The 13667-nt window shown below is 53.9% G+C and overlaps 1 protein-coding gene across 4 annotated transcripts in view; it reads left to right on the top strand.

Annotated features, from left to right (window-relative positions):
* The window catches only part of LRSAM1 (leucine rich repeat and sterile alpha motif containing 1), a 28642-nt gene extending 18015 nt beyond the window's left edge, over nucleotides 1-10627 (top strand). For all 4 annotated transcript variants that reach the window (XM_075716388.1, XM_075716389.1, XM_075716387.1 and 1 more), the window contains 11 exons: nucleotides 78-148; nucleotides 912-1011; nucleotides 1955-2042; nucleotides 2786-2860; nucleotides 4389-4469; nucleotides 6771-6866; nucleotides 7470-7568; nucleotides 8403-8534; nucleotides 8971-9052; nucleotides 9355-9503; nucleotides 10017-10627. In XM_075716388.1, coding sequence (XP_075572503.1) covers nucleotides 78-148; nucleotides 912-1011; nucleotides 1955-2042; nucleotides 2786-2860; nucleotides 4389-4469; nucleotides 6771-6866; nucleotides 7470-7568; nucleotides 8403-8534; nucleotides 8971-9052; nucleotides 9355-9503; nucleotides 10017-10142 — 1099 coding nt within the window. In that variant the 3' untranslated portion in view covers nucleotides 10143-10627. The remainder of the gene's footprint in view (nucleotides 1-77; nucleotides 149-911; nucleotides 1012-1954; nucleotides 2043-2785; nucleotides 2861-4388; nucleotides 4470-6770; nucleotides 6867-7469; nucleotides 7569-8402; nucleotides 8535-8970; nucleotides 9053-9354; nucleotides 9504-10016) is intronic.
* Nucleotides 10628-13667: the final 3040 nt, after the last annotated feature.

The raw sequence follows: 13667 nt of genomic DNA, 5'->3' as shown, positions 1-13667 counted from the left end.
CTGAGCTGGGTGGGTGGAGGAGAAGTGAGATATGCTTGTTTGAAGGAGTGGCTGAATTGTTCTTGTTTGTTTGGCAGAATAAGGATGGAACAGCTGATGGCAATAACACAGGAGGAGACGGAGCATCTACGCAGAAGGGAAGTGGCCTGTAAGTCCAGACAACTCTTTGGGGTGGTAAGGTACAAGACAGACCTGGTTCCTCTGGAGATGCATTGAATAGGTGACAACCATGTGGGAGATGCTCTGGCAAGCACACATTCTTGCTGTGTTGCTTGCTGCAGGGGGTAGCATTGCACATGTGCCATAGCTGATCCACCGCTTCCACCTTCAGCTCACTCACCTCACCTTCAGGTGCAAGCTATGCTCCCTGTATAGCTACAGCATGTCACACAAGGAGTTTGTGAGACTGGATATGAAGCACAAAGTGCTTCATATCTCAGAGGTACCAAACAGATGTTAATTGACCGGGTTCCTGAGGCAGGAGGCATGTGGTAAACAAGAATGGTGCTAGGGAGCCTTTTCTGCTCCTGATGGCCATGAACAGATCTGCTGGGGTTGCAAGGGAAATGGTGTGTGTGTGTTGTCACCCTAAGGATGGGCTGCTTGCAGTGGGACAGGCAGAGCTGCAGCCCACCTGAGGGTTGGTAGGAAGTGACTGGGCTCCTCTGAGTGCTGGAGACATGCAAGCACTGGCAGAGTGGAGTTTGCTCAGCTAATTTCCCAATAAATAGCTATGATTCTTGCAGCTGAATGAGTCTGCTCTGAAATGAATGGAATGGAAAAAGCAAGGACAGGTTGGTAATGAGAGAGAAAGCACTGTTAATGGCAAGTGATTGTAGCGGCAGTGGTAGATGAGCGCTTGTTCTAGACACCTGCTTCTGACACAGACTGACAGCACTTCTGTCTCCTAGCTGCCATGCAACAAATGCTGGCCGAAAGCTACAAGAACAAGCTCATCCAAATGACCTATGAGTCTCGTCGGCAAGACCTTGTCAACCAGGCCTGCTCGAGGTACAGTGGGAGATGTCTGGGGCTGGTGGTACTGTTGTAAAGTCCCTTTCTTTCCAGCAGTCCCCAGTGTAATTCCCATATATACACACAGGAACTCCTGCAGCCGCTGGAATGCAGCAGGACAGCTGTGTAAGTGCAGGTGACATTGCAATTTAAAGAAACTGTCAAACTTGATTAAATGAACCACCTTCTGAGCACAAGAATATGCATGTTAATCATATTTTGGATGAACTATCACTTTTTTACACTGTTTATTTTACTTTATACATTCTACTAAATAATGGAGGATGAAATTAGAGTGGTCTTCTTCCTGTTTTGTTAGCCAGTTCAGTGTCAAACTCTAGCACAGAACTCCTTTCCTCACCTCCCAGGGTTGTCTCAAGGATGCCGTTTGTATATACGTAGGACTTGTTGCATTGCTATAGGTACAGAGAGCCTTCTGGCTCATTCTGTTTACCAGAAGGTGAGAAATTTTAATCTGGCAGCATCTGGCACTGAACAGAAACAACCTTGTGTGCCTGTGACTTGCCCAACAGAGGGCAGTGGGCAGACCCAGTCCTGCCTGCAAGCGCAGGCAATATATGGCCACATTGTCTGGGTCTCCTTCATCAGCACACCCTTTCCAGTGCAGAATACCAATGTGCAAATTCATCACCTGAGCAGCTTGCTGGGGCAGTGGCAGCCCCTGTTTGGACTTCAAGCTGTGCGCATGCAGGCAGTGGTGCTTCTACTCTGGCTTGGTCTGTGGTGTAGGTTTCATCTGATTGTATGAAAGAAGGATTTAAATCTGTCAGCCTTCAGCTGTACAGTGCCATGGCTCTTCAGCCTTGTTCAGTCACAAATTTCTCCATTCCTGGATTCCCTGTTGCCTGCTTTTCCTCTTGTTTTGCATCAAGAGTCTCAGACTCAGCAGTAACTCCATGGTAAATCCATCTTCTTGCAGCCTAGCTGAGACGGATCAAAAGTTCCAGCAAATCCTGGCTTGGCAACAGCTGGATCAGAACAGAGCTGTTAGTGAGATCTTGCAGCAGGTAGGCAAGGGAGCAAACTGCTTGGGGGTGGGGGGCGGTCAAGAGAAAGCAACTGCACATGAAAGCAGGATTGAGAGTGGAGCACAGGAGCAACAGTGACTGTGCTGGGCTGCATGCAAAATTTATTTTATTTAACACTATGTGCTAAACTTTGAGAATCTCTGGTATTCTAACAAACTGACTTGGGTGGTTGAAAGAAAAATGTATATATTTTTTAACTAGACAGTGAATTTTCAGAAAAGACAGCAGCACAGACCATGGGAAGCAAAACTGGTCTGATGATTAATGGAGAGGATTTTGAGACAGAAGTCCTGTCTTTTTGGCAGGTTTCCTGGGCAACTTGGGGCAAGCTGCCTACAGGAAGCATTTTCAAAGCTTGTGCTCCTTTTGAATACCTCATTTTGAACCTGACACCTCTGCAGCTCATTTTTCAGAAGTGCTGGGTAGCCATGCCCTATTGCACAGCTTGGGTGCTCAGTGGTGCTGAAAATGAGGTGGTGTTCATACAGAGCATTCAAAATGTGTGTTTGAAGAACATGAGTATAACTTCTGTGTCTGTCTGTAAAGTGGGTTTTACCTTTTGGGACTGTGGGATCTAAGTCATAGCGTAATCAGGACACTGTTGCCCAGAGTAAGCACTGTTCAGGTGCTTGTACATGAGTCACTGCAAGGTAACAGGGTTTCCTGGCCCATCTGCAGCTGCATCAACAACCTCACTAAACAAGATTTTGCCTGTCCCTTAGATTGAGATGCAGAAAGCTGCCTTTGAAGCTCTCCAAGTGAAGAAGGATCTTATGCACAGGCAGATCAGGAACCAGGTAAGTCAGCAACAGAGGAAAGAGCAACCAGCTACTCATCGCATACCACCATTCGATGAGACACTTCTGAGGAAGATCAAAGTGCTGTGAGCATAGAGCAGGGCCTGGAGGAAGTGAAGAGCTCTTGTGTTGCTAGGAGCTCTGTAACAAAGTGTTGGGCAGTGTTGGTTAAACTACAGTCTCCCAGCTCCATAGGAGGGAGTGACAATGCAGGTTTTAGATTCATGGAAGTAGTGGAATTGCCATTGCTTCAATCATCTCAGCACTAATGTGGATGAAGTTGTGGAGAGTGGTCACTAGAGGACAGACCTGCATTGGCTCGGTGGGGGTGATCTGCAATTGCAACTACGATTTCCTTCAGGTTGTGTACTTAGCAGGGCTGCTGTTTCCACATGAGTCGACTGCATCTCCATCCAACACATCAGAACTGCACTTTGAGCCATAAGTTCACCTTTTCTTTCCCATTCTCAGCCTGCCTTTCTGAGCTCCATTCTGCTGAAGGTGCAATGCGATAGTCGGGGGGAAGAGCAAAAGCTGGTGGAGAAAGTAGCAGTGGTTGATGCATGAAGATGGGAAAGTAGTGGTGGTCGATGCACAAAGATGGGTGGCTGGTTTCTGACATGGTGCTCCAGAATCTTCCCTCTCCTGATCTGACACTAGCAGAAAAGTGTCAGGTCAGGAGTTGGTGGATAAGCTTAAGAGCTTGGATATAGTGAGTCATTCAGTGACCAATCTCTTCTGGAAGCCTATGGATTGTGCACGGACAATCCAGATGAGTCTAATGACTCTCCGTTGCTTGAGTTCATCAGTAAGAGCCCTGCAGTTTGCTTGCCCTTGCTCTGTAAACAAAGGGAGTTTGTTCCTTGATACCACGGCTGGACCTTTTACTATTGAAATCCAGCCCACCCCACCAGCATCCTGCACAGGTAGTGAACAGGTAGGAGCCATGGGTACTGCCTGCTGGTGTCGGTAGGAATTTCGTGGTCAGTGGCACACATTAAGCAGCGTGGCCTGGGGATGGTACATGGCCTAGCAGATAGGTGAGCTGGGCTCTCATCTTGGCTTTGCTGTGGGATCTTGGGCAACTCACTTCACCTCTCTGTGTCTCAGTTGCCCACCTGAAAGAGCATGTATCATTATGGGACTTGCTGGAGCATCTAGAAACCAGAACCCTGTCCCAGTTCATCTGCAGTTTGAGTGGTGGTGCTAGGAGGACTTTGACAATCACTTGCTGCCTTCCAGAGTGGCTGCAAAAGGTGTGCCTGAACAAACTGATTGCAGTGTGCTTCTAGACTTGAACAGAAGGTGTTTAGAGTAGAGAGACAGTTAGAGAGCAGGGGACACAGCTCCTTAGGCAAAAGACAAAGAGCAACCCTAAGAGCATAGGAAGGGCATTAGGAGGTTCCCCACACTTCTGGGTGGCTCTGCAGTGCCGTTCCTCCCAGGGCAGCAGTTAGACCTCATTTTAAAAGAGCATAAATTGAAGTAATTTCAAATGTCAGTAAAAAATGTTTCATCTTCTGTTTAGATTAAATTAATAGAAACAGAGTTATTGCAGTTGACACAGCTGGAGTTAAAGAGGCAAGAACTGGACACAGAGACGCTGCAGGTATGTAGGGCTCTGGGGCTGCCCCACCACCCTCTCTCTGCTCTGGGATCGCAAAAGCTCCACTTGCTTCTTTTGCTCCTTGCAGTTTCCAGATGGTTTTATGCTTAGTCAGAAGGGTACTTACCCACAGGACACCGCAAAACCCTCTTTGTCCTGGTAACTTGGGAACATCGCTGCTGCTCCTAAACATCTCAATGCATTTTCAGGGGAGAGACAAATAAGCCGGCCCTGATAGCAATGGGCAGTTCCAGGTTTGCTGGGTGGGGAGGGATTTTGCGATCCAGTCATTGGCTGTCCCAGAAACACCTGCCTGCTGCGCATCGCATGGCTTCTTACATTGTTGTGTTGTGTTTTGTTTTTAAATACCTGCCAGTGATGTATTTACTTCATTTCAGCTCTCCCCCTTCATTTCCAAGCCTTGTCTCCCAGGCTGCTCTGCCCCACCATCCCACCATTTGATGGGCTGACTACATCAGCAGTCACACATTCAGGAATATCAAGTTTGGCTTAAGCAGCTTGGCTTTGAATTTTGTTATTACGCCTTTGCATCAGTTGTTTTCTTGTGTGCGCTATTGGCCAGGTTAGGGCACCTGTTTAGTGAGCCCGAAATCAGTAGCAAACACCATATACTTTACAAGAGTGGTGCACCCAGCAGGTTGCTAAGCGCTGACTTAAGACAGGACTGTCTCTGAGCCCTGTGCTAGACACCTTGAAGTGTAAGATTTGGGTTATGCTACCTTAACTCATGCAGCTCCTCCATGTAACACTGCAGTGTTGGAGGCCTGATGGTGGGGGACTGCCCAAAGTTCATGTAGGGAAGACCAAGGAACCCCAGGCAGATGTAGTTCAAATGACACAGGGCTTGGATGATTCCTGTTAAGTGACCACAGAAGTTCCAGAGGAGTGCAGAAAATGAGGCTCTGCCCTAGCACCCATCTGCAGCCCAGCAGGCAGCACATTATGTTTGCAACTTCAGCACTAGACACTAGGAAACAAGGCATAAACAGCTTCATCTCTCTGGCTACCCCCCAGCCATTTAGCAGTCTACAGCCCAAAGGTTCCCTGCTATGATAGAACCCCCAGTGCACAGGCAGTGCCCACAAAGTGCTGTGGCAGAAGCTTTTCTGCAGTCATGCTTGATATCTCCCATTCAGCAGACAGTTGCTTTCTCCCCCAATATACAGGTGCTATAGTAATGAACTTGATAAATCATTGGAAAGTGGGAAGAACCAAAAGCAGCCTGAGAAAGGAAGGCGTTTGCACAGGTCTCTTGCAAGGTCAGTTTGAGAGAGAGCAATCCCAGCAGGGTGTCTGCAGTGTGGGTGGGCAGGAGAGCTCATCTCAAGGTTAGCTGAAGCTGTCTGGGTTGCTCATCTGGAGCAGCTCCCATGTGTCGTTGGTTGTCCCTCTAACCTCTGTGGAGATCCTGACGCAGAAGAGCTTTCTTGCCTCCATCAGGACAAAGCATCTCTGATCAGCTAATGGTGGGTTTTGCCTGTGAGAGGCAGGCGTTCCTGTCTCCTGCTTAAACAGAGGACCTTGTCCCTGTGTAGGATCCAGATGGGAATCAATGAAGGTTTCCCCACAGTTCTTCTTTAGGAGGTCAGCCCTTTAACAGCATCTTGTCCCTTTGTCCATGGACGTCTGAAGTCCGATGACTACTGGCCTCTGCTCAGTTAATGATCCTCCCAGCAGGTATGAGCTAGCTGGGACTGAACTGTGCAGAGATGCCACATGGTCTGATGTTCCTGGGACAATTAACCTTTCCTCATTTCCCAGCTGTGTGGCTGCAGTGATGACTTACCCTGCTGTGGTACCCAGCAGTGCTTGGTGTGAGACCCCAATGACAGCAAGCTTTCCCAAAGGCATGGGGAGGTTGCTACCTTACTTCTTCTGCATACCTGCAGGCTTCTGGACCTAGTTTCAGGTGGTCTTTCTCAGTTAAGGAGGGGGACCGTGAACACTTGTAATGCCATTGACTGAACTTCTGATGGAGTGATGAAGAGCTGCTGCAGGCCAGCGCGGTCTGGGGCTGCCCGAGGTGTGCCTGGGGTTGGCACTACTGGATAATGGTCAGTGCAGGACCGAAAAAAATGGGTGCAGCTTGAGTTTGCCTTGCCAGCTGCTAGGAGAGGATTCAGGCTGTTTGCTCAGCTGGGCCAAGGGCCCGTGGAACACAGGGCTTCCACATATGCTGTGACTGTTTTGGGTATGGTAAGTGCTTTGCTGGAAATCAGGGCAGGGTGATTGCTTGCATCGGTATGGTACGGAGATGTGGATGCCAGAGTCCTTCTGTTGCAGGGGGTGATCACAGAGCAACGCCAAGCACTTGGCTACCTGCTGCAGCAGCTGCTCAAAGAAAAGAAGCAAAGGGAAGAAGAACTGCGACAACTACTGGTAACGAAGGCCCCTAATTAGGTGCTGTAGATGAGGAAGTGCATGGGCTGGCTGCAGGGAAAGAGTCCATGGGTCAGCACGGGAATAAAGGAGAGGAGGGCTCTGAGGAGTTGTGTCCAGATCCAGAGACTAATTTAACTTCAGAAAGTGCTAATGTAAGCTCTCAGGGGCACAGTTAGTGCCATTCCCTGGTGCAGCACGAGGCACCATCATCATCATCATCATCATCATCATCTCCCCCATCAGGAAAGGGAGTTGTAGCGGGGAAAGAGCACAATCCCACAAGGGCCCTGTGTGGGTCTTGTAATCCTGAAGACCTCCAGACTCTCCTGAGCCTCAGGAGACCAGGCTCCAGTGTCTGGGGCAAAGTGAATGGAGGGAATGCACAACCCTAGACTGGCTGGGGCGGGGGGTCGAAGTGGGACCAGCCTGCAGAAGGCCAGAAATGCCCATCTTACCATAGCTGTGCCCATTGCAGTGCTCTGAACTGGCCCTGCACAGCCCAAGCTGTTGGTTTCCCCTCCTATACATGCAACTCAGGCTGCCCTAAATACCGCTTGCAACGTTATCTGGGGCTGTTGAATGAATGAGTTTGTTTTTCAGCTGGAAATGGAGGCAAAGAGTGAAACCAAACAGGAGAACTACTGGCTCATTCAGTACCAGCGTCTGCTGAACCAGAAGCCCCTCTCCCTGAAACTCCAGGTCGCTGCTGCAGTTAATGCTTTCACCATAGCTGTGCTCTGCTGTGCAGAGCATGGAGGGGGCGGAGTGAAGGCAGCCTTGCATGGACCCGCAGGTTCAGCTAAGGCAGGGAGCAGGGCACAGACCCCTCGCACAGGCTGACAAGCTGGAGGAGACCCTGGGCTGCCCTGCATTTAGCCATCATGCTCTGAACAGAGCTGCCCAGCAGCCCTCTCTCATTTCTGTACGTTGGAGGTTATGGGGCTGCCCAGGTCTGTAAGGAGCCAACACCTCAGCTGTCTCACAGCTGGAGCTGCTATCCCACTGTCAAACTGCTTGCCAGGAGCAGAAGACTTTGAGCACCTTCCAGGCAGGGACTTTTGTTCCAGCTGAACCCCCCAAACAGCTCTGCTTGGCTCCCCAAATTCCCCTGCAAATCTGTCTGAATGCAGCAACTCCTGTCCATTCCTGCCCTAACATACTGAGCTAGGGACTTTGTGCTGTTAAAATACCCATGGGGGTGGCCACAAAGGGATGGGTCTGAGCTCTGCCTGTGTGGCATATCAGCTCGAGTTTGCAAAGCAGGTGCTATTGCAGACATTGGCTGCCAAAACAGTTATGTTTCATTCTCCCCAAAGCACAGCATTTTGAATTGCGCTCATAAAATGCCTACGGCCAAAGCTCCTCTGGCTATTGGGCTTTTGAGCTTTAATGTCTTCAGGGATGCAAAATGCTTCAAGCAGGGCAGAGGGCAGGAATGAGCACAGTGCCTGGCTGTGCTGCCAGCCTTGCTGCTGCCTGTCCCTATGCTTTTTCTCGAGAGCGAAGTCTGGGAGCTTGCCTTGTGTTTTGCAGGAGGAGGGCTTGGAGCGTCAGCTAGTGAACCTTCTAATTGAGCTGTCTGCTGAACAGTACGTGCCAGTCTTTGCACACCATCGAATATCCTTGCAAGCACTCAGCACCATGACTGCCAGTGACCTGGAAAAGGTATGAGACAGCAGATACATAGTGCAGGACGAGACTGACTCTGCGCTGGCCTGGCCCTTGCTCTGAGCCTGGCCGTGCTCATGGCTGTGCCCGTGGTCTGGCAGAAGGGAGTGCTGGTGCTCCTGGTGCATCACCTCCCAGCAGGGAGAGGTGCTAGTGCTGCTCTGTGCCCTGTCTTGAGTAGGAGAGAGCCCTCCCAGAGCACTTGCGGGGTGAGCTGTAGCTTGGCTCTGTCTTTTGATATTCCTCAGATACTCTTTGTAGTAGAAATGGCACGGGGGGAATTCCCTTATGTGGCTTTGACGCCTGGCAGAGGTGCTTCCATTGGCACGGCTGGGTCTTGCCAGTGAGGCCCAAGGGTTCACAATGTCCCCCTGGGGACATGTGTCTCCTCCTTTCCCCTCCGAGAGCTAACAGTCCTCCTCTTGCATCGCAGATCGGTGTGACGGAGGCTGGCCTGCAGCATGCCATCCTCAAGCGAGCTCAGGAGATCCTGGCTGTGGCCAAGACGATCCCAGGTACCACCAGTTCTTTTCCACCTAGTCTTTGACACTCGCGGCAGGTACCCGAGCCTTGAACGGGGAGATCTGCAGGGCCAGATGCCTCCTTCTGGGGAGTGGAGCCATGCAAGGCTGGTGTGCGAGTAAGAGAGGCAGGGACGGCTGGCAGAGCTCAGGCTGCGCTGTCAAGCTAGTCCCTTTGACTTTTGTATTTATTAGAGCCCCGAGCTCCCCTCTGCTTGCAGCCATCCCCATGTGTGCTGGGTGGGTGGGAGATGGGCAGCTGTCCTGGTGCTCAGACCTCCTGCTTGTGGTTGCAGAGCTGCTGAGGACGGTGGACGCTGAGGTCCCTGCAGCCCCAGAACCCAGCGCTCCCTTCGAGGAGCCTCTGAGCCCTGTGGTCCCAACGGCTCCACCACTGCTGTGGGATGAGAAGAAGTCGGAGTGTGTTGTCTGCATGGAGCAGGAGGTGAGACCCCAGCACACGTGTGATGCTGGAGCAGGGGGGTGGAGTGAGGGCAGTATCCAGCACATCCCCCCCATATCTGTATCCCTGCCTGGCCCTGGCCAATGTCTGGGTGCTCATCCCTCCAGCTCCTGAGGCTTGGGCAGGGGAGGGAGGCAGGGCAGGGCAATGCTTCTTGCGGGATTGGGAAGGAGCTTGCTGAGCTCCTGTGCCGCTCCGTCCGCACAGCAGCCATGGGAAGCATTCACAGGGTTGCTTGGTCCAGCCCTGACCTGTGTCCTTCCCTCAGGCCCATTGTACTCATGCTCTCTGCACAGCCCAGACCCTCGAGCACACACAGCACTGGGCTGTGCCCAGGATGGAGATAGGGGTGCGGGGCTCTGCGTCCCACACTGTGACACCCTTGGGTGATTCCCATCTCCTCCAGCCCCATTTCTTCCTGTGCTGGAGTACAGTGGCGCTGGGATGAGTGTTACGGGACAGCAACACTGTGTCCTCTCCTCTGTCTTCCCACAGACCCAGACAGTTTTCCTGCCCTGTGGCCATGTCTGCTGCTGCCAGACCTGCTGCGAGCGGCTGCACAGTTGCCCCCTGTGCCGCAAGGATATCACACAGCGCATCCGCATCTTCCACAGTGGCTAGGCAGGATGGAGGAAGGAGAGGCTACCTGGCACCACCTCTGCCACCCCTTCCTGGGCCAACATCCCCCTTCTACTTCATGTCAGTATTAAACAGACACTCGCAGAGCATGACCAGCACTGCCTTCCCCGTGCATGGCCCCGGGCTGGCTGCTGGCTGCTCCCAGGAGTCTCAGCACCCTCCATGTTCCCTGATGGCTTCTCAGCCTCTGCCTTGGGTTCTCTCTTCATCTGCGTCCCCTCCTCCTGCCTGCCTGGGAGCACTGAGTGATGGAACTGGGTGCACCTGTGGTCCCTCCTCTCTGGCTAATGTATTTGCCTTCAGAAATGCCCCTTGCTCAGCAGGGACACAATGCCATCTCTGAAGCCACTGTGACCTTGCAGCTCCACCGCTGTGGCTGGGGCACTGCTGTGCTCCTGCATTGAGTGCCATTGCCCAGAGGTGGGTGAATGTCCTGTGGGAGGACTCGGCCAGGGGCATGTGATGCACTGGGGTGCTGACAGTGCCTTGCACCTATGTCATGCTGAAGGTCTGGGGCTTCTGCTCTGGTGGCCCACGGGAGTGTGTGTAGGGCACTGGTGGGCTGCAGCCACGGGCAGCAGGTCCCAGGGCAGAGTGAGGAGCTCCCCGACCCCTAATTCGTCCTCCTGTTGAAGGGAAGAGTCTGCAACAGCCCCAGATCCAGGAGTTGAGGGTCCTGCTCTGGCCAGAGGAGCCCAGTGGGAGCCCTCATCCAAAAAACACACATTGGGAGCGGAAAGCGTTGCTGCCACCCAGAAGCTAGCCCAAGTCCAGCAGTGAGCGGGTGGGCTGGGACTGTGCCTGGTGCAGCTCTGCATGGCCTCCATGCATTGGCATGCGGGTAGTTCTCCATTGTCATTAATAAGTAACGATCCCAGTCAGCCTTTTGTCTCTTGACCTGAAATATAAAATCCAGAGATAAGCCCAGTCCCACCACAGCCCTTCCCCCAGGAGAAGCTATTAAAGAGCAGCTGTTTTCTGCTGGTGGTTGTTTGCTGCCTTTTTCCTTCTGGAAGGGGGAGGATGCTTGAAAGCCGGGGGCTGCGGAGCAGTGGCAGAGCTGCCACGTGCCCGGCTGTCCCAGCTTCACCACCTGCTCTCCCTTGTCAAACCAGGAACAATTTGAGGATCTCGGACTTCTCTGAGGTCACTGCTCGCTGCAGAGCAGCCCTGGGGAATTCCAGGCAGGGGCAGACCTCGGCCTCCCTGCTGGGGCCACCTCACGTGTGCCATGCCCGTGCAGAGCATCCGTGCGGAGCATGTGTGGAGGTGGCTGGTGCGCAGTGCTGTGTGCCACCAGAAATCCCAGGGGATGTGCCACTGGGAGCTGGGCTGGGTCTGCGTGGCCCTGGGCTGAGCTCTTTGGGGACAGCCCTGGGGACATTTCCCTGCTGCAGCCACTGCATTCGCGTTGAGCTGTTGCTGCATGTAGGAGCCAGCAGGTCCCATCCAGGGACTTGCTGGGTGCTTGGGTAAGGGGGGGCACACAGGAGCAGCTGGCCATTGGGGTACAGCGAGGAGAGCCCTGGCAGGGCTGCCTGCATGAGGGCAGGGAGGCTCACCCGCCTGCGCCCATCCCTGCTCCCCCTTGGCTGGGGTGCAGGCAGCAGAGGTGCTTGGCATTCCCCCAGGATCAGGGAGGAGGAAGGAGTCAGAGCTGCCGGAGCATGAAGCGTGGCAAGGCAGCAGGGAGGGTGGCAGGTCCCAGCCAGCCTCTCCAGAGCCCCAGCCCCACAGGGAGCCTCCCCTGCACCCTGCTCCCCCAGGGCAGCCAGGGACCACACTGGGAGCCCCATGCGTCCGGCTGGAGCGGGGAAGGGACACGCTGGCTCTGCCAGCTGCCTCAAGACTTTTGCTCAGCAGCAGCAATGCTGCACGCGGCCCCTCCAGCCCACCGTCCTGTCCCGTCGGCGATCACTGATTGCCTTCGTGCCCCTGCACCGTGCTGGGGCAGGTGGTAACGAGTGACAGGATCTCAGGGTAAGGTCCGCTGCCTGCCTGTAAATAAGTGCCAGCTTTTCCCGGAGCATTGGCAGTGCCGGGCTGCCCCTCATCCCCAGGGCCGCTGCAGCCCCACACAGGCGCAGGGCTAACCCTGCTCAGCCACGTATGGAGACACCATAACAGCTGGAGCATTGCCTGGGAGCCTGGGGACTGCCACCTTGTCCCCACCAAGTGATGCCCTGTGTCACCCCAGGCTGTGCTCAGGTTTTTTCAGTGTTTGGGGGGAAAAATAAAAAATAAATTTAAAGAAAGAAAAAAAAAGCATCCCTGCCCTTCGCCCGCATCCAGCCTCAAGCTGTGCAGGGGCTGTAGCGGTCTGCAGCTGCTCTTTGCTCAGCACAACCATCCCTGAACCCTGAGATCGTTGTGCCAGTTGCTGGCCAGAGCCATCGCCTGTGCTGGGTGATAAACATGCCCCAGGTTTGGTGTGAAATGAGGCTGAGCATGAATGGATGCATAGGGGGCTAATGTCCCCCACTGGTGAGCTTATCCTAAACTAAATAATTAAAAAACTCCACCCATTGTGTTAGGGAAATAATAAGAATATAATGGATTTGTAAAGGGAAATGGAAAAATAAAAAAGCAGGTGTGTTTTTCTTTTTCTTTTGGGGGCAGCACCTTTCCTAGGGCAGCAGAGGAGGAACGTGCCGGTCCAGTGCCTGCCAAGCACCCCAGGGCTGGACTGAAGTTCAGCAGGGGGAGGCCACCCTCGCCTCCCCCACACCTCCCAGGGCACGGCCATCACCCGCCTCCCATCTTCAAAAGCTGCGGTGGCCAGGCTGTGCTCCCCCGTAGCACCATGGCAGTGGGGCCAGAGAGCAGCGGGGAGTGCGGGATCTGCTATGAAGCATATTGGGGTCCTGGGGGGGGCCGAGCCCCCCAGCAGCTGTCCTGCCGCCATTCCCTCTGCCTGAGCTGTCTGCGCAAGCTGGTGTGCCGTGCCACCGCCGTTGCCTTCGTCAGCTGCCCCTTCTGCAGGATGGTGACGCTGGTGCCTGAGCTGGCTCCGGGTGGTCCCAGGGTGACGCCAGCCTTGGGGACCCTGCGTGGGGAGGAGGAAGAGGAGAGGGAGGAAGGCAGCGGTGCCCCCCCAGCCACCTGCCAAGCCTCGTCGCGCTCCGTGGCCGTAGAGGTGGCGTGCACAGCTCACGCCCCCATCTTTGCGGTGAGCGGCATGGTGTCCCCCCGTGGCCTCCGACGTGGCTCCGAGGTACCAGGCGCCTTCGTGCTGGGGCTGCCAGGGCGGGGGCTGCTGCTGGACACGCAGTCCCCCCTCGCCTCCATGGAGAACCTGCGCCTTGGCTTTGCTGCCGGCATCCTCGTCCTCATTGTCTCCACCTTCTTCCTGCTCGTCTTCCTCAAGTAGGTCTGGATGGGGGAGAGGGGCTCTCGTCCTGCACCAAAGCCCCCCGCCGCCTCCCCTGGGGCAGCCAGGATGGACCCAGCGGTGGGTCAGGGACTTCTCGGGCCACGGATGGCTCAGCCCCAGCGAGGAGGGCAGGG

The sequence above is a fragment of the Pelecanus crispus genome, chromosome 9 (assembly GCF_030463565.1).
Source record: "Pelecanus crispus isolate bPelCri1 chromosome 9, bPelCri1.pri, whole genome shotgun sequence".
In the NCBI taxonomy this organism is placed as follows: domain Eukaryota; kingdom Metazoa; phylum Chordata; class Aves; order Pelecaniformes; family Pelecanidae; genus Pelecanus; species Pelecanus crispus.
The sequence above is the reverse complement of the archived record's forward strand: the minus strand, read 5'-3'. Positions and strand labels throughout refer to the sequence as shown.